The sequence below is a fragment of the Eumetopias jubatus genome, unplaced genomic scaffold (genome assembly GCF_037043125.1).
Source record: "Eumetopias jubatus isolate StellerSeaLion01/CBP00866 unplaced genomic scaffold, mEumJub1_p1.0 scaffold_13, whole genome shotgun sequence".
NCBI classification, from domain to species: Eukaryota; Metazoa; Chordata; class Mammalia; order Carnivora; family Otariidae; genus Eumetopias; species Eumetopias jubatus.
The window spans coordinates 89,294,959-89,318,566 of NW_028274819.1; the positions used below are offsets into that span (position 1 = coordinate 89,294,959).

General features: G+C 40.7%; 1 protein-coding gene across 1 annotated transcript in view; it reads left to right on the forward strand.

Moving 5' to 3' along the window:
* The window catches only part of ARHGAP32 (Rho GTPase activating protein 32), a 215,929-nt gene extending 192,921 nt beyond the window's left edge, over positions 1–23,008 (forward strand). Inside the window, exons 15-22 of the mRNA XM_028120847.2 lie at positions 2,237–2,344; positions 5,320–5,465; positions 6,078–6,273; positions 13,086–13,231; positions 14,880–14,951; positions 16,809–17,687; positions 18,370–19,349; positions 20,673–23,008. Of these exons, the coding sequence (XP_027976648.1) occupies positions 2,237–2,344; positions 5,320–5,465; positions 6,078–6,273; positions 13,086–13,231; positions 14,880–14,951; positions 16,809–17,687; positions 18,370–19,349; positions 20,673–22,925 (4,780 nt within the window). The 3' untranslated portion in view covers positions 22,926–23,008. The remainder of the gene's footprint in view (positions 1–2,236; positions 2,345–5,319; positions 5,466–6,077; positions 6,274–13,085; positions 13,232–14,879; positions 14,952–16,808; positions 17,688–18,369; positions 19,350–20,672) is intronic.
* The last annotated feature ends 600 nt before the right edge of the window (positions 23,009–23,608 follow it).

The window sequence follows — 23,608 nt, forward strand, 5'->3', positions numbered from 1 at the left end:
TATCTCCTACTATATAATGTGTTTTTATATTCTAGCTGCTTCTACATAATTTGAGTTTTAATCTCCTTTAATATATCTCTTTGCATCCAGACTTTTTAAGATTTTAATATTCACATTTCCTAGTTCCTTAAATGTTCTTGAAAAAACATGATTTTTAATAGTGTTCTCTTATGTGAATGGGCTATATGTTATTTAACCTTTTCCCTAATTTGTTTGTTTTGTTTCTTAAATTCCACATACGAGTGAAATCATATATTATTTGTCTTTCTCTGACTTATTTCGCCTAGGCTTTTACTCTCTAGCTCCATCCATATTGTTGCAAATGGCAAGAGTTCATTCTTTTATGGCTGAATAATATTCCAGTGTATGTATATACCACCTCTTCTTTATCCATTCATCCATTGATGGACACTTGGGCTGCTTCCATAATTTGGCTATGGTAAATGCTGTAATAAACATAGGGGTGCATGTATCCCTTTGAATTAGTGTTTTTGTATTTTGGGGTAAATGCTCAGTAGTTTCATTATTGGACTATAAGGTAGTTCTATTTTTAACTTTTTGAGGAACCTCCATACTGTTTTCCACAGTGGCTGTACTAGTTTGCATTCTGTGGTGGGTTTTTTTCTCTCTCAGTTTTGAACATTACTGTGAGGACCATCCATTTACATGAATCTTTTTGGGAATCTAGATTTTTTTTTTTTTTGGCTGAAAACCTGAAAGTGGAATTCTTAGAAATCAAAAGGTACTAAAATTTTTTCTCAATATACAGCAATTTCCAAATTGTATTCCATGAAGACTTATGCAGTTTGTACTCTGCTGAATATGAAAATGCTCATGTCATGGGACTCTGACTAAAATTCTCCATAAGCTTTTATATAAAAACATTTTTACAATTAGATATGTGAATAAAATGCTATCTTTGGTGGTTTGATTTGCATTTCTTCTGAAGTACTTAAGTATTTCCCTTCCTTCATATACCCCCCACTCAAAATAATATAACTTTATACATTTTCTAAACATATTTCTCAAGCTTCCCACCTTTACATTGTCTCCAGACCAGCCTCACTTCTGTCTGTCTGTCTGTCTGCCTGCCTTTTCTACTTAAGTATGTATGGGAGGGACCAAGAAGTACCATTTGTACTATAGAAGAGCTGCAGTAGATGCTGTTGAAAGAGAGACTGTGGAGCCAGGCTGCCCTTGATTTGAGAGTAACCTGAGCACACCTTGGCTTTCTCCTCCATAAAGTGGGGAGTGGTAGCACTGTGCAGGTAGGGCTGTTGTGGGAACTTGATGAGATCCCTGTAGAAAGCCTCTTGAGTGGTGCTTCTAGCTGCTGTCTGCATTTTCTTCTCAGGTTCACGTTGGGCACATCTTGGTCTTTGAGGCTCATATGCTGACCACTGTTTCACTTTTGTTACTGTTGCAAATAACAGTCTTAAATTTCTGTCTCCTATAAACTGTCCTTAATAGTTTCAATCCCTATACAGGTAGGTAGGGACACTTGGAGAGATGTAGGAGCTGCTAGGTAATACCTCTTTGTGTTTCTCTCTTATAACTTGCATTTAAGCTGATCATGCTTTTTTTTCCAAAAATGTTCTGCTTTGTTATTTAATATCCACCCCCCTCTCCATATGTATGTATGTGTGTGTATATGTATATATATACACATATAATTGCTCAACTCTTCTCTCCCCATGGTGCCCAATGCAATTTTTCTTTTTACCTTTTAGGCCTGTGAAATACTGTTTTCTTTTATAAAAGAAAAGTTTAAATCCCCTCCTGTTAGTGTCTGCTGCAAGTAGAATAACATAACTTCATGATATCATTTGTCTAGAAACTAGCTTTTATGGAGGATTTACTTCATTGGTGTCTTTGAAACTAGATGTCTGACAGCCAGGAGCAAATATTCCTACAGATTTGAAAAATTAAGGCCGTTTTCTTGGAACAAATCCTGTCAGAAGTGTTAATTTCTTACTGCATCTACCTTAGACTTTTTTTTTCTTAGAGTTCTATAGATGTGATTACTGTATATAGAATATAGAATTCATAATATTTTCCTGACACTTCTGGGGTAATAATATTCAGACCTAAGAAGCAACAAAAAATTTTGTTGGAGTTTGTTTGGTTTCCTTTTCTATTTTTCCATTGAAATCTTAAAAATTAATTAGAAGAGCTTTATGCTCTATTCTGCTACATACTGTTTCTTTTCATTAATATGTTATATTGCATTTTCCAGAACGCTCGAGTTCCTGATGAGACACTTGTCTCTTCTAGCTGACTATTGTTCCATCACAAATATGCATGCAAAAAACCTCGCAATTGTTTGGGCTCCAAACCTGCTAAGGTAAGTTGCATTTGACTTATGACCTTAAGTAGAACCAGTCATCTTATATCAGAGTCTAATTTATCAGTGTTCCTTGAGGACAGTTTTTATTTTTTTATTATTTTTTAATGTTATTTATTTTAATTTTATTTTATTATATTATGTTAATCACCATACATTACATCATTAGTTTTTTTTATTATTATGTTATGTTAATCACCATACATTACACCATTAGTTTTTGATGTAGTGTTCCATGATTCATTCTTTGCGTTTAACACCCAGTGCTCCATGCAGAACGTGCCCTCTTTAATACCCATCACCAGGCTAACCCATCCCCTCAACGCCCTCCCCGCTCGAACCCTCAGTTTGTTTCTCAGAGTCCATAGTCTCTCATGGTTCGTCTCCCCCTCCGATTTCCCCCCCTTCATTTTTCCCTTCCTGCTATCTTCTTCTTTTTCTTTTTTTAACATATAATGTATTATTTGTTTCAGAGGTACAGGTCTGTGATTCAACAGTCTTACACAATTCACAGCACTCACCATAGCACATACCCTCCCCAATGTCTATCACCCAGCCACCCCATCCCTCCCACCTCCCCCCACTCCAGCAACCCTCAGTTTGTTTCCCGAGATTAAGAATTCCTCATATCAGTGAGATCATATCATACATGTCTTTCTCTGATTGACTTATTTCGCTTAGCATAATACCCTCCAGTTCCATCCACGTGGTTGCAAATGGCAAGATTTCATTCCTTTTGATGGCTGCATAATATTCCATTGTATTTATACACCGCATCTTCTTTATCCATTCATCTGTCGATGGACATCTTGGCTCTTTCCATAGGTTGGCTATTGTGGACATTGCTGCTATAAACATCAGGGTGCATGTACCCCTTCAGATCCCTACATTTGTATCTTTGGGGTAAATACCCAGTACTGCAATTGCTGGATCGTACGGTAGCTCTATTTTCAACTTTTTGAGGAACCTCCATACTGTTTTCCAGAGGGGTTGCACCAGCTTGCATTCCCACCAACAGTGTAGGAGGGTTCCCCTTTCTCCGCATCCCCGCCAACATCTGTCGTTTCCTGACTTGTTAATTTTAGCCATTCTGACTGGTGTGAGGTGGTATCTCATTGAGGTTTTGATGTGGATTTCCCTGATGCTGAGTGATGTTGAGCACTTTTTCATGTGTCTGTTGGCCATTTGGATGTCTTCTTTGGAAAACTGTCTGTTCATGTCTTCTGCCCATTTCTTGATTGGATCATTTGTTTTTTGGGTGTTGAGTTTGATAAGTTCTTTATAGATTTTGGATACTAGCCCTTTATCTGGTATGTCATTTGCAAATATCTTCTCCCATTCTGTCGGTCATCTTTTGGTTTTGTTGACTGTTTCTTTTGCTGCGCAAAAGCTTTTTATCTTAATGAAGTCCCAGTAGTTCATTTTTGCCCTTGCTTCCCTTTCCTTTGGCGATGTTTCCAGGAAGAAGTTGCTGCGGCTGAGGTCAAAGAGGTTGCTGCGTGTGTTCTCCTTTAGGATGTTGATGGACTCCTGTCTCACATTTAGGTCTTTCAACCATTCTGAGTCTATTTTTGTGTGTGGTGTAAGGAAATGGTCCAGTTTCATTCTTCTGCATGTGGCTGTCCCATTTTCCCAACACCATTTGTTGAAGAGACTTTTTTTCCATTGCACATTCTTTCCTGCTTTGTTGAAGATGAGTTGACCATAGAGTTGAGGGTCCATTTCTGGGCTCTCTGTTCTTTTCCATTGATCGATGTGTCTGTTTTTGTGCCAGTACCATACTGTCTTGATGATGACAGCTTTGTAATAGAGCTGGAAGTCCAGAATTGTAATGCTGCCAGCTTTGCTTTTTCAACATTCCTCTGGCTATTCGGGGTCTTTTCTGGTTCCATACAAATTTTAGGATTATTTGTTCCATTTCTTTGAAAAAGGTGGATGGTATTCTGATAGGGATTGCATTGAATGTGTAGATTGCTCTAGGTAGCACTGACATCTTCACAATATTTGTTCTTTCAATTCATGAGCATGGAACGTTTTTCCATTTCTTTGTGTCTTCCTCAATTTCTTTCATGAGTATTTTATAGTTTTCTGAGTACAGATCCTTTGCCTCTTTGGTTAGATTTATTCCTAGGTATCTTATGGTTTTGGCTGCAATTGTAAATGGGATCGACTCCTTAATTTCTCTCTCTTCTGTCTTGTTGTTGGTGTACAGGAAGGCCACTGATTTCTGTGCATTGATTTTATATCCTGCCACTCTACTGAATTCCTGTATGAGTTCTAGCAGTTTTGGGGTGGAGTCTTTTGGGTTTTCCACATAAAGTATCATATCATCTGCAAACAGTGAGAGTTTGACTTCTTCTTTGCCGATTTGGATGCCTTTGATTTCTTTTTGTTGTCTGATTGCTGGACTAGGACTTCTATTACATTGTTGAATAGCAGTGGTGAGAGTGGACATCCCTGCCGCATTCCTGACCTTAGGGGGAAAGCTCTCCGTTTTTCCCCATTGAGAATGATATTCGCTGTGGGTTTTTCATAGATGGCTTTTATGATACTGAGGTATGTACCCTCTATCCCTCTACTCTGAAGAGTTTTGATCAAGAAAGGATGCTGTACTTTGTCAAATGGTTTTTCTGCATCTATTGAGAGGATCATATGGTTCTTGTTCTTTCTTTTATTAATGTATTGTGTCACGTTGATTGATTTGCGGATGTTGAACCAACCTTGCAGCCCAGGGATAAATCCCACTTGGTCGTGGTGAATAATCCTTTTAATGTACTGTTGGTAAGGACAGTTTTTAAAAGTAAAGCTCATCTGCTGTTTTTATGAGCATCTCCCTAAAAGAGGCAAGTGGGACTTAGCCAAAGCATTAAAGTATGTTTTCTTCCTCTGGTCTGTTTGTGGTTTACACATTTAAAAAAAATAATGCCCTTTAAGGCTGCTGTCTTGGGTCTCTGACGGTGTTGGTTATCCCACAGATCCAAACAGATAGAATCTGCCTGCTTCAGTGGAACGGCAGCTTTCATGGAAGTGAGGATTCAGTCTGTGGTGGTTGAATTCATCCTGAATCATGTAGATGTCCTCTTTAGCGGGAAAATCAGTGCCGTCATTCAGGATGGGGCAGGTATGGCTAACACGGATTTTGTTTACAAGGAACATGTATAAACATCTAAAGCCATGGAAAACTGCATTTCTTATTATCTCAATTGAATAAATCTGTCTTTGGTAGAAAGCAGGTAATTTATGTCTACTTCTCAAAATTCATGGTTTAACAGTTATTTTGTGTGTGTATAATATTTAGTGAATGCTACATTAAACCTATTATGATCTAAGTTTATGATACATTAAAAAATATATCATGTCACAAATTATTGATGCATATAAACTTATATTATGGAACAGTGAAAGAAAAAATTTTTTCCACATCTAAGATATCTGAATGATACCAGGCCTTGCTTGTTATCTTTTAAGAAAGGAAAATAGTTAAGTTACTTAAGGAATTAAAATATATATATATATATATGTATGTCATTATTAACAACCTGGTATGTCACCTTTTCCTCATTCAGTATAAAGCCCTATTGTTTGGCCATTTGAAAGACTTAATGAAGAAAATGTAAAACAGCACAGTTAGGTAGATAGATGGAGATTGATATACACACACTAACACAGATTTATATTTTTTACCTATGCCAAAAATCTTGACTCTTTTCATCACTTTTCTTTCTTTCCAAAGCTTCTCTATCAAGACCCAAGTCCCTGCTGGTTTCCTCTCCGTCCACCAAGCTGCTGACATTGGAGGAAGCACAGGCACGAACGCAGGCTCAGGTCAGCTCTCCAATTGTGACTGAAAATAAATACATCGAAGTAGGAGAAGGACCTGCTGCACTTCAGGGAAAGTTTCATACTATAATTGAGTTCCCACTTGAAAGGTAAAATTCCTTAAATCCTCTGGTCAAGTGTTCTTTTCTTTTCTTTTTTTACTGTTGTATTCTAATACTATTATATTGATTTTGGGCTAGTCCCAGAAAAACCCATTCATTTGATTATAGATGATCTCTCATAGGGAATGATACAAATGATTTTTGAAAAGCATTACAACATTATGTCATTTTAAAGAAGATGAAAGTTAATTATAGAAGGCAGATTGTTGGGAAAAATAATACACTTCCACTATATAGAAAATAAGTGATTTTCTCTCTGAGATATGTTGTCTAGAAATTTATTTAGAAATAAACTGGGGGCATCTGGGTGGCTCAGTTTGTTAAGCATCTGACTTTGGCTCAGGTCATGATCTTGGGGTCTTGGGATCAAGTCCTATGTTGGGCTCCACACTCAGCAGGGAGTCTGCTTGTCCCTCTGCCCCTCCCCTGCTCATATTTTCTCTTTCTCTCTCTCATTCAAATAAAAAGAATATAAAAAAGAAAGAAAGAAACTGGGTTGAAATAGCTTACTCAGGAAATAAAGAATGAATAATGACTTGTTTGACATTGGCTCCATATTAAGTTTAGAATAGACCAATACTTCTCATAGTGCTATCTCCCAACCAGCATCAAGAGATGAATGCATAATATTCCATTGTGTGTGTGTGTGTGTTTGTGTGTGTATACCACATCCTCTTTATGCATTCGTCTCTTGATGGACACTTAGGTTGCTTCCATATCTTGGCTATTATAAATAATGCTGCAGTAAACATAAGGGTTCATATACGTTTCAAATCAATGTTTTTGCCTTGTTTGGGTAATACCCAGAAGTGGAACTACTGGATCATATGGTAGTTCTATTTTTAATTTTTTGAGGAGCCTCCACACTGTTTTCCCTAGTGGCCGTACCAATTTACATTCCCATCAGCAGTGCATGAGGGTTCCCTTTTCTCCACTGCCTTGCCAACACTTGTTATTTCTTCTCTTTTTCATTTTAGCTACTCTGACTGGTGTGAGGTGGTATCTCATTGTGGTTCTGATTTGCATTTCCCTGATGATGAGTGATTGTTGAGCATCTTTTCATGTGTCTTTTGGCCATCTGTATGTCTTTTTTGGAATAGTGTCTGTTCAGGTCCTCTGCCTCAATCAGATTATCTTTTTGGTATTGAGTTGTATGAGTCTTTATATATTTTGGGTACTAATCCCTTAGTGGACATGTCATTTGCAAGTATCTTCTCCCATTCAGTAGGTTGTCTTTGTCTCGTAGATGGCTTCCTTCACTTTGCAAGTTTTTAAATTTGATATATTCTCCATTGCTTACTTTTGCTTTTTGCTTTTCATGCCTTTGCCTGAGGAAACAAATACAGAAAAATATTGTCAAGGCCTATGTCCGAGAGATTACTGCGTATATTTTCTTTTAGGAGTTTTGTGGTTTCAGGCCTTAAATATTCCGAGTTTATTTTGTGTATCCTATAAGAAAGTGGTCTAGTTTCAGTCTTTTACATGTAGCTGTCCAGTTTTCCCAACACATTTATTGAAGAAACTTTTTCCCATTGCATATTCTTATCACCTTTGTCATAGATGAATTGACCATGTAAGCGTAAGTTTATTTCTGGGCTGTCTCCTGTTCCATCAGACTATGTTTCTTTTGGTGCCAGTCCCATACAGTTTCATCTACAGTGTAGTTTGACATCTGGGAGTGTGATACCTCCAGCTTTGTTCTTCCTCAAGATTGCTGTGGCTGTTCAGGTTCTTTTGTGGTTCCTTAAAAAGTTCAGGATTTTTTTTTCTAGTTCTATGAAAAATGCTATTCATATTGTGTTAGGGATTGCATTGAATCGGTAGATTGCTTTAGGTAGTGTGGACATTTTAACAGTATTAATTCTTCCAATCATAAACATGGTGTATCTTTCCCTTTATTTGTGTCATCTTTAATTTCTTTCACTAATGTCTTATAATTTCCAGAGAACAGGTGTTTCATGTCCTTGGTAAATTTAATCCTAGGTATTTTTATTCTTTTTGATGAAATTGTAATTTGAATTGTTTTCTTAATTTCTTTTTCTGCCAATTTTGTTAGTAGTGTAAAAAATGCAAAATATTTTTGTATGTTAATTTTGTATCTGCAACTTACTGAATTCATTCATTAGTTTTACTGGTTTTTTGGTAGAATCTAGGATTTTCTATATATAGTATCATGTCATCTACAAATAGTGACAGTTTTACTTCTTCCTTGCCAGTTTGGATGCCTATTTCTTTTTTTTGTCTCATTGCTGTAGCTAGCACTTCCAGTACTGTGTTGAATGAAGGTGGTAAGAATGCATCCTTGTCTTGTTTCTGATCTTAGAGGACAAGTTTTTAGCCTTTCACCATTGAATATGGTGTAATCTGTGGGTTTGCCATATATGGCCTTTATTATGATGAGGTATGTTCCCTCTCAACCCACTTTCTTGAGAGTTTTTATTGCAAACGGTTGTTGAATTTTGTCAAATGCTTTTTCTCATCTGTTGAGATGTTCCTATGATTTTTACTCTTCATTTTGTTAATGTGGTATACCATGTTGATTGATTTGTGGATATTGAAACATCCTCCCATCCCTGAAATAAATCTCACTTGATCTTGGTGAATGATCCTTTTAATGTGTTGTTGAACTCAATTTGCTAATATTTTATTGAGGGCTTTGCTTCCATGGTCATCAGGAATCCATTGGTCTATAATTTTCTTTGTTTTGTAATGTCTTTGCTTTTAGTATCAAGGTAATGCTGGCCTCATAGAATAGATTTGGAAACAGTCCTTCCTTATTTTTTTGGAATAGTTTGAGAAGGATAGGTCTTAGGTATTTCTTGATTTTTTGATCAAAGATCTATTCATTAACGTAACTGGAGTGTTAAAAGTCCCTTACTATTGTATTACTATCAATTTCTCCCTTTATGTTTGTTAATATTTGCTTATAGGTGTTCCTATTTTGGTTGCACAGCATTTACAACTGATACAGCATCCAGTTGGATTGATTCCTTTTTATTATGTAATGCCCTCTTTGTCTCTTATTATAGCCTTTGTTTTAAAGTCTGTTTTGTCTGATGTAGGTGTTGCTACCCCAACTTTTTTTTTGGCTTCCATTTGCATGGGATATCTTTTTCCATTTTTTCACTTTCAGTCTGTATGTGTCTTACATGTGAAGTAACTGTCTTGTAGGTCTTGTTGTTTTATCCAATCACCCTATGTCTTTTGATTGGAGCATTTAGTCTATTTACATTTAAAGCAGTTATTGGTAGATATGTACTTATTGCCATTTTGTTAATTGTTTTCTGGTTATTTTTGTAGTTCTGTTTCTTCTCTTGCTCTTTTCTCTTGTGATTTAGTGACTTTCTTTAGTGTTATGCTTGGATTCTTTTCTCTTTTTTCTGTGTGTATCTATTAACAGGATTTTGGTTTGTAGTCACTATGAGGTTCATATATAATATCCTATCAAGTTTATTGAGTTGATGGTCACTTAAATTCAAATGCATTTTAAAAGCACACTTCCCTCCTCTCCATTATATGTATATGACATCATATTTTACATCTTTTTATTTGTGAGTCCCTTAACTGATTCTTTAGATATAGTTGATTTTACTACTTTTTTATTTTAACTTTCATACTAGCTTTATTTTTTTTTAAGATTTTATTTATTTATTTGAGAGCACGAGAGAGAGAGAGAGAGAGAGAGAGAGAGAGAGAGAGACATGAGCAGGGGGAGGGGCAGGCAGAGGGAGAGGGAGAAGCAGGCTCCCCACCGAGCAGGGAGCCTGATGTGGGACTCGATCCCAGGACCCTGGGATCATGACCTGAGCCAGAGGTAGATGCTTAACTGACTGAGCCACCCAGGCACCCCATACTAGCTTTATAAATGATTGATCTTACTATCTTTATGTTTGCTTTTACCCGTGATATTTTTTCCTTTAATAATTTCTTTTCTAGTTATGGCCTTTTCTTTTCTACTCAAAAAAGTCCCTTTATCATTTCTTGTGTGGCCGGTTTAGTGATGAACTCTTACAACTTTTGTTTGTCTGGGAAACTCTATCTCTCCTTTGGTTCTGAATGATAGCCTTGCCAGGTAGAGTATTTTCTGTAGATTTTTTCCTTTCAGCACTTTGAATATATCATTTCACTTCTTTCTGGCCTGAAACGTATTTGCTAAAAATAATGCTGATAGCCTTATGGGGTTTCCCTGGTATATATCTATTTGTTTTTTTCTTGCTGCTTTTAAGATTCTCTCCTTATTTTTAATTTTTCAAGTTTTAATTATTATGTGTCTTGGGGTGGACCGCCTTGAGTTCATCTTTTAGGGGACTTTATATGCTTCCCAGACCACCTCAATATCTGTTTTATTCCCTGGGTTAGGGAAGTTTTCAGCTATTATTTCTTAAAATAAGTTTTCTGCCCCTGCCCACTTTTCTCCTTTTGGGACTCCCATAATGCAAATGTTAGTATCCTCAATGTTTCCCAGAGGAAACATTTTACCTTTACCACCTACCATCATTTTTTAAAATTCTTTTTTTCTTTCTTTTTTCAGCTTGGGTGCTTTCTACTCCCCTGCCTTCCAAATTGCTGATCCATTCTTCTGCATCCTCTGATCTGCTGTTGATTCCCTCTAGTATATTTTTCATTTCAGTTATTCTGTTTTTCAGCTCTGTTGGTTCTTTTGAAAATTTTTTATCTCTTTGTTGAAGTTCTCACTGAGTCCATCCATTCTCCTTCGAAGTCCAATGAGCATCTTTGACCATTACTTTGAACAGGCAAATTGCTTATCAGGCAAATTGCTTATCTCTGTTTTGTTTAGTTCTTTTTCTGAGGCTTTGTCCTGTTATCTCATTTGGAACATATTCCTCCATCTCCTCATTTTTCTTTCTGTGTGTTAGGTAGTCAGCTATGTCTCCTGGTCTTAAAGTGGTGACTTTTTCAGAAGAAGGTTTGTGGGGCCCAGTAGTGCAGTCCCTCCTGGTCACCAGAACCAGGTGCTTCTGGCGTGTTCCCTATGTGGGCTGTGTGTGCTCTCCTGTTGTAACTGGGCTGGGACTGCTGTGGGTGTGCTGTTGGGTGGGTATGGTTCTCAGTCTGGCTGCCTGCAGTGACCAGCCATGAGCACTAGGGGCACGCTGGTGGGCACAGCTGGACTTCAGTGCAGTGGTCTGAGAGGCCCGGCTGTAGCTGCTGCAGGAGTGCTGGCAGGTGGTGTGCTGGTGGGCAGGGCTGCCTCCCTCCCTCTCTGGGGGAGGAATTGCCTTGAACGGGCTCCATACTCACCAAGGCTGCCTGCTAGGTGTGGCAGGAGCCACTTTTGAGGGGTGCTTACAGGGACAGGTGGGTTGACTGGGGCTGGTCTGAAGGGAACACTGGCGTGGGGCAAATGGTGCTAGCAAGGTAGATGGATAGTGTCAGAACTGGCTCCTGCCATTGTTGGGCCAGCTAGGCCGAAGGAGGGCAAGAAAAATGATGCCTCCCAGCATTTCCATGATTTCTTCAAAAATTTCTTTATAGAGTAGCAGTCAAGAGAGTAGATACTTGGATATGGATATAACTGGGTTCCAACCCTGACTCCATCACATACTTGTTTTATAACATTAAGGAAGTTACTTAAACTTAGTGTCATAATTTCCTCAGTTATAAAATGAGAATAATAGTACCTACCTTGTACAGTTATTTTTACTTTAAATGAGCTACTACATAAGGCAGCACAGTGCCTGGCATTCAATTTATATTAGTTATTATTTGTAATACTTTTCTTCCTTTTTGGTTTAATTCTGTTTACTCACACACAACTGTTTTCTTTAACTCTTATTTTGGAGTTTTAATAATTCCTACTTCCAAATATTTCTTATTTTTACTTATTTCACTGACTGTGAGGTTAGATCTAAATATAAAAATCTGTATAAAAATTATCTTTGTGACTAGTTATTAATATTCAAATCTATACATTTTATTACCATGTCATGCTTTAGCTGTACAGTTTAGCTGTGCTCTGTAGACTGTGCTGTATACACACACGCGTGTGCTACATATATGACATATACACTGGATGTGCGTGCTGCATGTATGACATATACACTGGATGTGCATGCTGCATGTATGACATACAGTGGATGTGCGTGCTGCGTGTATGCACATATACACTGGATGTGGGTGCTGCATGTATGCACATATACAGTGGTTGTGCGTGCTGCGTGTATGACATATACAGTGGATGTGCGTGCTGCATGTATGACATACAGTGGATGTGCATGCTGCATATATGCACGTGTAGTGGGTGTTTGCTACATGCGTGGCATATACAGTGGATGTACGTGCTGCATATATGCACACATAGTGGGTGTTTGCTACACGTGTGGCATATACTATGAATGTGCATGCTACATGTATGCACACATAGTGGGTGTTTGCTACACGTGTGGCATATACTGTGGATATGTGTGCTACATGTATGCACATATAGTGGGTGTTTGCTACACATGTGGCATATACCGTGGATGTGCGTGCTACATATATGACATACCGTGGATGTGTGCTACATGTGACATAAACAGTGGATTGCGTGCTACGTATGACATACAGTGGATGTGCGTGCTGCATGTATGCACGTGTAGTGGGTGTTTGCTACACGCATGGCATATACAGTGGATGTGCGTGCTACATGTATGCACATACACAGTGGATGTGTGTAAACACAGGTACTATTTCAGCTGTGCCCTCTCTAGGCTGTTTGGTTCTTTCCATCATTTGTTCATTTCCTAGAAATGAAGACAGCCCCTTGGATATCTTAATACAGATTACTTTCTCTCTCATAGGAGGAGGCCTCAAAATAAAATGAAAAAATCTCCCGTGGGCAGCTGGCGTTCCTTTTTCAACTTGGGGAAATCGTCGTCCGTTTCCAAGCGGAAGTTGCAGCGGAACGAGAGTGAGCCTTCCGAAATGAAAGCCCTGTCTCTGAAAGGTTGGTGCTCCCGCCGTCCTGTGCTTTGCCGCCAGGAAAGCAGCTGGTGTGGCCGGCCTGTGCCCGTCGTCCTGCCCTGCCGGCTTGTGCCTCTCTGCATACAGGTGCTCAGTGTATCGTGATGGTGTGCACCATGTGCTTCAACACAGTGTGTCCACAGCCGTGGTGCTACACGGGAATTGTCTTCTTCTACCAATTCTTCATCTCCAAACACAGACATAAATATGCAGGGAATACGGTGGAAGTACCCGGTTTCTTGTGGAAACTGCAGATTGTATAGAGTGTGAATGTGATTAAAATTCGTAACATAGTTTATGTATTGTTGTTAATAAAAAAAATAACTGCTGTGGTGTTTAAATTTATTAATCTGTATTTTTACAGATATAAGATGTGACAAAACCATGTTTTAACATGCCTTTTAAGTTTATAACTCTTATAACCAAGGAATCTATCTTTTTATGGGATGACTCATTGATGAGAGTATCTTATTGGATCAAATAAATCTATTACTGTTGTTGTAAATACTACTCTTAAAAATAGTTTTAAAACCATGGTCTACTGATATTAACAGCTTCTGAATCTAGGAAGGATAGTAGTGCTTGAATGTTAGAAATATGTTCAGTTCATTTAATTCATCATTCATTCAATTTGCAGTCATGTACTAAGCATGTGCTAAATATTTTGATAGCAGCCTCTCAGATGGAAAATTAAGATATTGCCCCTGCCTTCAGAAACTTACTTGGGAAAGTGTATGTGTAAGACAATAAATTTCATGCAGAATCACACCAATTGAAATAGATATTTATGTGAGGCATTTATGGTAGGACTTGTCAGTTCCTATGGGCAAGAGGGTTAGTGGTCAGAAATCTACTTGGGTTTTGAAAGATATAAGTAGGGATTCATGTGATCACCAAGGGACTGAGAAGGGCATTTCCGAAATGGGAGCAAAGTGTGTGCTCATGTGTGAAGCAGGGAACTTGGCTGGGTATGTGATGGTTCAAAAAGAGGTTTAGGTCATCAGGGGCCTCATGTGCTTGCCAGAGAGTTTTGGTTTTGTCCTGTGTTCCTTTGGGGGTTATCCTTTGGCTTTAATATGTAACACGGTTATGTTTAAGGTTTAGAAACATGACTTACAGCAGCAGCACAGGAAATATATGGGAAGAGATAAGCCTGTAGACTGGACAGTAATTAGGAGACAGTTAGAGGTGGACAACCAAGAAAGAGTTGAGTGTCTGGGATAAGCAGTTGGCAGAAGTGGGAAATAGATGTGAGAGATATTTAGGAAGCAGAATCTTATTATAAGGCTGGGTCACCAAATGATTGTGAAGGATGAGAAAAAAAGAAAAATCTAGTATGATATCATCTTAAGCCATCATGCTGATCTTTAGGAAATAAAAAAGGAAGATGTTTTAAAATTCATCTCATTCTCAAGTTGATAATCCTTTAGATAAGAGATTTTTCACATAGGAAACCATGTGAAAACAATACAGCCCCTTACATAATACGCTGCTTAAATTGAATATGATTGTCAAAATGTACAGTTAATCACCCTTGGAAGTTTAAATATGTGTAGAGAAAATCACTGTTCCTTTTCTCTACATATGTAGCCATGGATAAAACTTCACACTATTTGGTTTTGATTCTTCAGGTGGCAGGGCAGAAGGAACCCTCCGTTCAGCTAAAAGCGAAGAATCTCTTACATCTCTCCATGCAGTTGATGGTAAGACTAAAACTATCAGTTGTTTTATTCTATATTTCATAAAAGAACACAACAATTGAGTATATTTGTTAAATATATATTACTAAATAGGCTACAGACTATCATTTGCAAACAATACTCATATCTATTTGGTATTGTTCATGGATGTCTTCATACGGTACCAGTCTAATTTCTTCACCGTTGACATGATTGCTATTCAGTGTACATAAAAATAGGTAAAATGTTTTAAGTTAACCATTTATTGTTATCAATGCCCAGTGGCAAATGATGTTATTAGCATTTCTTTAGATTTCATGAAAGCACAATTTTACAAAGTATAAAATTAAGCAGTTTTGATATTCAAATCAGTAGTCTTTTGTCTTGTAAATGGCTTAACCTGACATTAAATTTCATAGATCAGATTGATTATAGGCAGTCCCCATTATCTGAAGATATGATCTTCCATACAAGGAGAAGAAAATTTAGAAGTGAATCCTCTTAAAAAGGGGGCCCAAAATTTTAGTAAAGAATACAAAAAGGTTTGATTTACTTGACAAACAAAACTAAAAATTATGAAAATAAGTTTTTTGGCCCCTACTTAGCTAAAGTTGGGTTATGGTTGCAATTATGTACTAATGTTTAGAATGAACAAAGGTTTACTTCAGTTGGAAGGAGATCTAACTTTTTTGACAAAACCATGTCATAATAGCAAATAGAACATCCTTCACTTTATGGTTGGCTTATGCAGCAGGATTGTAAAAAAAAAAAGGCCCTTTCTACAAAAATAACGAGGATCTACATTGATTTCCCATGGGCTTTTCTTAATCTGTTGATATTGGGATCATTTTTTTGAGATACCCTGGAGTGTCATCGTCCTGGTCAAATTTCTTATCTCCATTTATTAACTCTTCTAACTGCCAGATCCTCATCAGCCGATAGCTCTGCTTATTTCAAGAAATCCTTACACATCCCTTTAGTTGGGTGTCTGACATCTTAAGGGTTTTCCAAGGTTTTCCATTTCACTGTGGTTAAGAGAATGGTTCACAGATACAATGAAGTGGGCTGGGTAGATGCCAGTATTAAGCAAAAAATAATGTTTTAATATAGATTAATCATATAAGTGGTCAACACGTTAGTAAACATTTATGTTAAGGCAATTTTGGCAATTCTAATCTTTGCAATAGAATGCTGAGCTTGAAGACTTCTGTTACCAGTTGGATGTGTAGCAATATCATAAAATTGTATAATGGTTTACTCTTGAAGGACTCTGCCTGAGAGACTTAAAGCCTATCCTTATTAAAGAAAAAAAAGAAATTATTTTTGTTCTAAGTATCGAAAAAGAATCCTATACTAAGTATTGTATAAATACTTTTTGGGATTGTAGAGATTTTTAGTTGATGTTTGCTTTTTAGAAATGTGGGTGTTAAGAGGATTTTCCCCACCAAAAAACCAAAAACAAAACCCTTTTGCTCTGCTATATCCAAAGTACTATTTAAAGTGTTTAATTCTATCTTAGAAATCTTGTGTGAGATCAGTCATAAAATAAGACAAAAAGAAAGAAATCTTGCCCAAAGTCACCACAAGAGTCAATGTTGGACTAGTAATAGAATTTAGGAGTTCTGAGTCTTTTTTCCTGTTGAAACCATGAAAGGCTGCATTCTCCCCCTCATGACATCAGATGTTTTTGTTATTTAGGATTTGGTTCAGGAATTCCAGCCATTTGCCCCAGGAGACAATTTCTGGAAAGAAAATGAGAAGGAACATTTCCTTACCCTATAGTTGTGCATTACTGCTGTACTAAGTAGGTGACTTTTCATGGTATTGTGTATTGTGTATCCTAGGCAATCATACTTTGATGTTGTTATCCGTTTTTGCCAGGTGACTCCAAGCTGTTCCGACCCAGAAGACCCAGATCTAGCAGTGATGCACTGAGTGCCTCTTTCAACGGAGAAATGCTGGGGAACCGCTGTAATTCCTATGATAATCTGCCCCATGACAATGAGAGTGAGGAGGAAGTAGGGCTGCTGCATATTCCAGCTCTTATGTCTCCTCACGCAGCCGAGGACGTTGACTTGAGCCCACCGGACATTGGCGTTGCCAGCCTGGATTTCGACCCAATGTCATTTCAGTGCAGCCCCCCTAAGGCTGAATCAGAATGTCTGGAGAGTGGGGCTTCCTTTCTAGATTCATTAGGATACTCCCAGGAGAAATCAAGCTCCAACAAAAAGGATACAGAAGCAGGTGGTAGCCAGTCTCAGACGCCAGGAAGCACTGCAAGTTCTGAAGCCGTCTCTCCTCTTCAGGAGAAACTGAGTCCATTCTTTACTCTGGACTTGAGCCCAACCGAAGAGAAATCATCCAAGCCACCCTCATTCACTGAAAAGGTCGTCTATGCTTTCTCTCCAAAGATTGGACGGAAATTAAGCAAATCACCTTCTATGAACATATCTGAGCCAATTTCAGTGACTCTTCCCACTCGCGTATCAGAAGTCATCGGGACTGTGTCAAATACAGCAGCTCCAAATGCATCTTCTCCAACCTGGAGCAAAAGTGTTGAAGACAATGATGTCATAAATAGATCCCCCACCCAGGTAGGAAAGATGAAAACAAATGAGAGAGAGGCCCAAGGAGGATGTGAGTCTGAAGTCCAGCCCCTAGACCAGGGGCCTGCTGCAGAAGTAGAGTCTCCAGGGAAAGAGGAGCAGGTCGTCGCGAGCAGTCAGAGTAAGGCTGTACCTTCTGGACAGACTCAGACAGGTACCATTTGTTTTCCTCCATTCTTTCCTTAAGCTAAGAGGGATCTTCAGTCCTGTGTGCCATCTGTGCCTTTTAAGAGAGAAATTTGCTCCACAGCTAGCCTTTAATCAAAGAGAATGTTTTTCTGGGTGTGCTGATGGCTCAAAGCCCTAAATTAAAATCAGTCAAACAAAAATCCCCCAAAGGGCCAGTGGTCCTGCTTCAGACCTTCATAAAGTCCCCTTTTGTCTTTGGACAGTCAGAATTCCTGGATAATTTTTGCACAGCTTCGTAGCTCTTGATTCTGTTTTCTAATAAAAGTACCTGTATTATAGCCTTACAAGTTAACCAGCCAGCCTACACCATCAAATGTAAAAACTATCCTTAATAACAATCTGCAGGCACTTGAAGCTTGTTTTCTAAGCAGTGTTTTCTGAGCCAGATGAGGGACCTGCTTTTTTCCCCCCATCTCTATAGCAATTCAAGAGGAGATTGCAATCTTTAAATACTTTGTTTTAGTTTTCCTTCTGAACCAGATGTGTTTTCTCCAGCATTTGCATGTGGGATGGAAGATCATGGATTGCCATTTTGAAATATGGAAGGCACCTGTTTTCTAGTGATGAAATGGGGAGTGTTTGGCTTTCCGTATAGGATAACACAAGCTACCTTTTCACTCTCATTTTTTTTCCCAATTTCCCACCAGGAGCAGTTACCCATGACCCCCCTCAGGATTCCGTTCCTGTCAGTTCAGTCTCTCTTATCCCACCACCACCGCCTCCGAAAAACGTTGCCCGCCTGTTGGCGCTAGCATTAGCTGAGTCCGCGCAGCAAGCCTCAACTCAGTCACTGAAGAGACCAGGGACTTCCCAGGCTGCTTATTCACATTATGGAGACATAGCAGTGGCTGCTACCGAAGATAAACTGCCCAGTCCCTACTCTAGTGTTACTCTAGATAAAGCCTATTTCCAAACTGATAGGCCAGCAGAGGAGTTCCACCTCCAGCACAGTGTATCTGGGGACTGTGACCAGCCTAGTCCAGATCCAGCCGCCCCTGGGAATCTTCCCCATGCCAGTGCAACCGAAGCTGGGGAGCAGCTCCACCAGGCAGACTTCCCAGGGAGTTATCCATATCGAACCCATTTACCTGGGGACCCAGACAAGGCCAGAATCACTTCTGTTGCCTTAACGGACTCTAAGTCTGATGATCACCTAAGTTTCCCTGAAGACCAGTCCGGGAAGACCAGTATGCCAACTGTCTCCTTTATGGATCAGGACCAGGGTCAGCTTCATTTCTACAGTGGAGAGCAGCCTCCTTATCTTGGTGCAAGTATGGATAAACCCCATCATCACCCTTCAGAACTTGCAGACAAATCTCCCACACCTTCTAATTTGCCTCGGGACAAAAGCTACCCTCCTTCTGGGTCCCCTGAAGAGAATCCCAGCACGGCCACCATGGCTTACCTGACAACTGCTCTAGCAACAGCCGAGATGAGCACCAGGGAAGCCAGCTGGGATGTGGTTGAACAAGCCACCACAGCTGATTGCCCTGCTGTCACCCTTCAGCGCCCTCCGAGAACTAATCGTCCCCTCCCCCCACCTCCTTCCCAGAGATCAGCAGAGCCGCTGCCAGTCATGGGGCAGGTACAGGCAGCCACCAACATAGGACTAAATAATTCCCACAAGGTAAGAAGGGGAGGGAGTCAGGGAGATGAAATGTACTTTTTCCAAAGGTACATCACTTTTCAGCAGGGTGTGCTGCTATCTGTGAGTCAGATAGGACATTTATTTGAAGTCCTGTGGCAGGTTTCCGTGGAACATTTCCTGTCTGAGGTTGGACCTGCCTTTACCTTGATGCCGGTTTCTCTCTGAGAAAGGAGCAGTTACTCAGTGACTCTAGTTTATACCTGCTGTCTTCTTCCTAAAGCCTCTGGGTAGTTTCTTCATAGTAATATAAGGAGACCATGATCAAATAAGTCAAATTGGGCTTCAGGTGTCAGGGCTGCAGGTTGGTCCCCACCCACCCCCCCAACTCCATCACTGACTCAGTGTGACTTTGGGCAAGTCATTTAATCTACCCTCTGCCAATAATTCACATCTGCACGGTGAACGTGCTTTATTCTCAAGACATTTGAAAGACTTTCTGCCTTGCAGACTTTTTAGAAATGTAAGAGCTGACGGTGTTTTGGGTCATTATGTTATTTCCTTAGCCTAAACCAGCAGGTTGTTCTGTAGTCAAGCATCTGTTTTGATGAGAGAATGTTTGCAGAATGCTAAGATTTCTTTCTAACTTTCTCAAAGTTTAGAAAAGTGCCCCCACATGCTTTGTGGTCACCTTGAACTCAAAGGACTTTGATATCTAGGCTTTAGTGGAGGATGCTATTTCTAGCAACTGCTTCTCAAGGATAGCCTATTTGCAGCCTTGCTGTGAGGATCATGTTTGACGTCAGTTGCTACAGACCAGGGTAGAGTAGAAGGTGGGGAGAGACAGTAACCGCTTGATTTGAATGGCCCTGAATCAGACCAGTGACTTCATTACCCTTCCCTAGATTTGGTGGGGCACACATATCTCACTACATATAGCCGTGAGTCACTTCACAAATCTCTCTAGCTAGAATCAACTCTCTTTGTTTAACAGAATGTTCTTGGTGTTGAGACCAAGCTAGACAGGTAGACTAGGTGTATATTTTTAAGCTTGACAGTACTTTAAACCTCCCATTTGGTCTGCATGCTGAGATAATGCCATAGGCAACCTCGTCTCACGTTTAAAGCCTGTCGTAAAGTAGAACAGTTCCCCAGAGATGGTCATGGCTGTCCTACCAGGTGGCAGCACGCAGACCACTTCCTGGTGGTGAGAGCAGACTGTCGTGTCCAGTGCAACCATGTGGCTTGGGGAGTTTCAAGCTGCTACCCAGATAGCCTCAATTCGTGGGTTACAGGTTGAATAGTGTTTGATTCCACAGAGGGGAGCATAGGAAACAAGCTCATGATATGATCGTCTTCCAATAGGTGCAAGTAGTCCCAGCTCCAGAGAGACCACCTGACCCCAGAGCCATGGATGACCCCGCACCCGTCCTGGGCAGTGATGGCGCAGTGGCCCAGTGTCCCATCTCTGGTCCTGCCCTCCAGCCAAGCCTTCCTGAAAAGGCGCGGGAAGGTGCCAGGGCCCCACCGTTGCCCCTGCGTGCCGACTCTGTCCTCCCTGTGTACTCATCCTGTGGCTTTCCTGCACCGGTTCCCCCCACCAGGACAATGGAGAGTAAAATGGCCACAGCCATACACTCCAGCAGTGCGGACGCCCCCAGCAGTTCTGGCTATCATCCCTTTGTCACTGCTTCCTCAGCCTCTGTGGATGACGCTCTGCCTTTACCACTCTCCGTCCCACAACCTAAGCATGCTTCACAGAAAACGACTTATTCCACCTTTGCTAGGCCTGATGTCACCACTGAACCCTTTGGGCCAGAAAACTGTTTGCATTTCAATATGAATCCAAACTGCCAGTACCGTCCCCAGAGTGTGCCTCCACATCATAATAAATTGGAGCAACACCAGGTGTATGGTTCCAGATCAGAGCCACCAGCCTCCATGGGACCTCGTTATAACACATACGTGGCCCCGGGAAGAAATGCATCTGGACACCACGCCAAACCATGCAGCCGAGTTGAGTATGTATCTTCTTTGGGCTCCACAATTAGGAGTAGTTGTTACCCTGAAGATATTCCCCCGTACCCTACCATCCGGAGGGTACAGTCTCTCCATGCCCCTCCATCTTCCATGATTCGCTCTGTTCCCATTTCCCGGACAGAAGTTCCCCCAGATGATGAACCAGCCTACTGCCCAAGACCCCTGTACCAATATAAGCCATATCAGTCCTCACAGGCCCGCTCAGATTATCATGTCACTCAGCTTCAGCCTTACTTTGAGAATGGTCGGGTCCACTACCGGTATAGCCCATACTCCAGTTCTTCTAGTTCCTATTACAGTCCAGAAGGAGCCCTGTGTGACGTGGATGCCTACGGCACGGTACAGTTGAGGCCCCTTCACCGCCTACCCAATCGCGATTTTGCCTTCTACAATCCTAGGCTGCAAGGAAAGAACTTGTATAGTTATGCTGGTTTGCTCCCACGTCCCCGGGCCAACATGACTGGCTACTTCTCTGGTAATGACCATAATGTAGTCAACATGCCTCCAACTGCTGACGTAAAGCATACGTACACATCATGGGATCTTGAGGACATGGAAAAATACCGCATGCAATCCATCCGGAGAGAGAGCCGCGCTCGGCAGAAGGTGAAAGGTCCTGTTATGTCCCAGTATGATAACATGACCCCAGCCGTGCAGGATGACTTGGGTGGGATCTATGTCATCCACCTCCGTAGTAAATCAGATCCTGGGAAAACTGGACTTCTCTCGGTGGCAGAGGGAAAGGAGGGGCGGCATCCAGCCAAGGCCGTCAGTCCTGAGGGAGAGGACCGCTTTTATAGGAAGCATCCAGAGCCGGAGTTTGATAGAGCCCACCACCACGGAGGATATGGCAATGGACAGTCAGAGAAACCGACTCTCCCTCAGAAGCAAAGTAGCCTCAGGAACAGGAAGCTTCACGACATGGGTTGTAGTCTCCCTGAGCACAGGGCACATCAGGAAGCAAGCCATAGGCAGTTATGTGAATCAAAAAATGGGCCACCTTACCCACAAGGAGCTGGCCAGTTAGATTATGGGCCCAAAGGGATTCCAGACACTTCTGAGCCAGTCAGCTACCATAACTCTGGAGGGAAATATATTCCATCGGGGCAGGAGTCTCTCAGACTGAACCACAAAGAGGTGAGGCTCTCCAAAGAGCTGGAGAGGCCTCGGGCTAGGCAGCCTCCTGCCCCAGAGAAACACTCCAGAGACTGCTACAAGGAGGAGGAACACCTCTCCCAGTCGATAGTCCCACCCCCGAAACCAGAGAGGAGTCACAGCCTGAAACTCCATCATACTCAGAATGTGGAGAGGGACCCCAGTGTGCTGTACCAATACCAAACACATGGCAAGCGCCAGAGCAGTATGACTGTTGTGTCCCAGTATGATAACCTGGAAGGTTACCACTCCCCACCCCAGCACCAGCGAGGAGGCTTTGGAGGAGGAGCAATGGGGACCTATGTCGCCCCTGGCTTTCCCCACCCACAAAACAGGACATATGCTACAGCTTTGGGTCAGGGGGCCTTCCTGCCCACAGAGTTGTCTTTGCAGCACCCTGAAACACAGATTCATGCAGAATGAGCCCTGGAGCAATAGAGATGAAGCAGCCTCTGCTGGACAGTGGACTGTTCTATTTTTTTTCAGTAACCAAAAAGATTAAAAAAAAAAAGCTACAATCCCCCCGACCACATTAAAAAAAAAAAACAACAAGAAAAATCACCATCTTTTTCCCCTTCCCTGCTTCATTACCATCTCTAGACTGTGATTTTTGTCATTAAAAGAAATCTGAATGATTGTAAAGCACTGTGTTGAAAACCTAGTGAAGAAATTTGTCACAGACCATACTTGCCATATGGGGCTAATTTGTCAGAGCCTGAGGACTGCTTTTAACTGAATTTGAATTTAACTTTGTCCTTCTTAGTATTTGCTACATAGCGCAGAGCGGTTTATGTCTAGTTCCTGGTAGGCTTTTGCATTTCTGTTGCATTTCTACTAACTTTCTCAGTAGCCATGCAGCTTGCCCAGGTCGACACTTGGTTTTTGTCACTCCGTTCTCCCTGACTTTGAAGGGTCTCATGCGTTAAATTAGAGTGGAGAATAACTTCTCCCTGATCCTTCAGATGAATCTCTCAGACAATTAGCACATTATAATTAAAAAAATATAAAGGATTGAAGACTTTAAGCATCCAATAAAGAGCCATCATAAAATGCCAGGCTGAACCTGGCATTTACATTTAGACCCAGGCTGAACCATGTTCTGTACA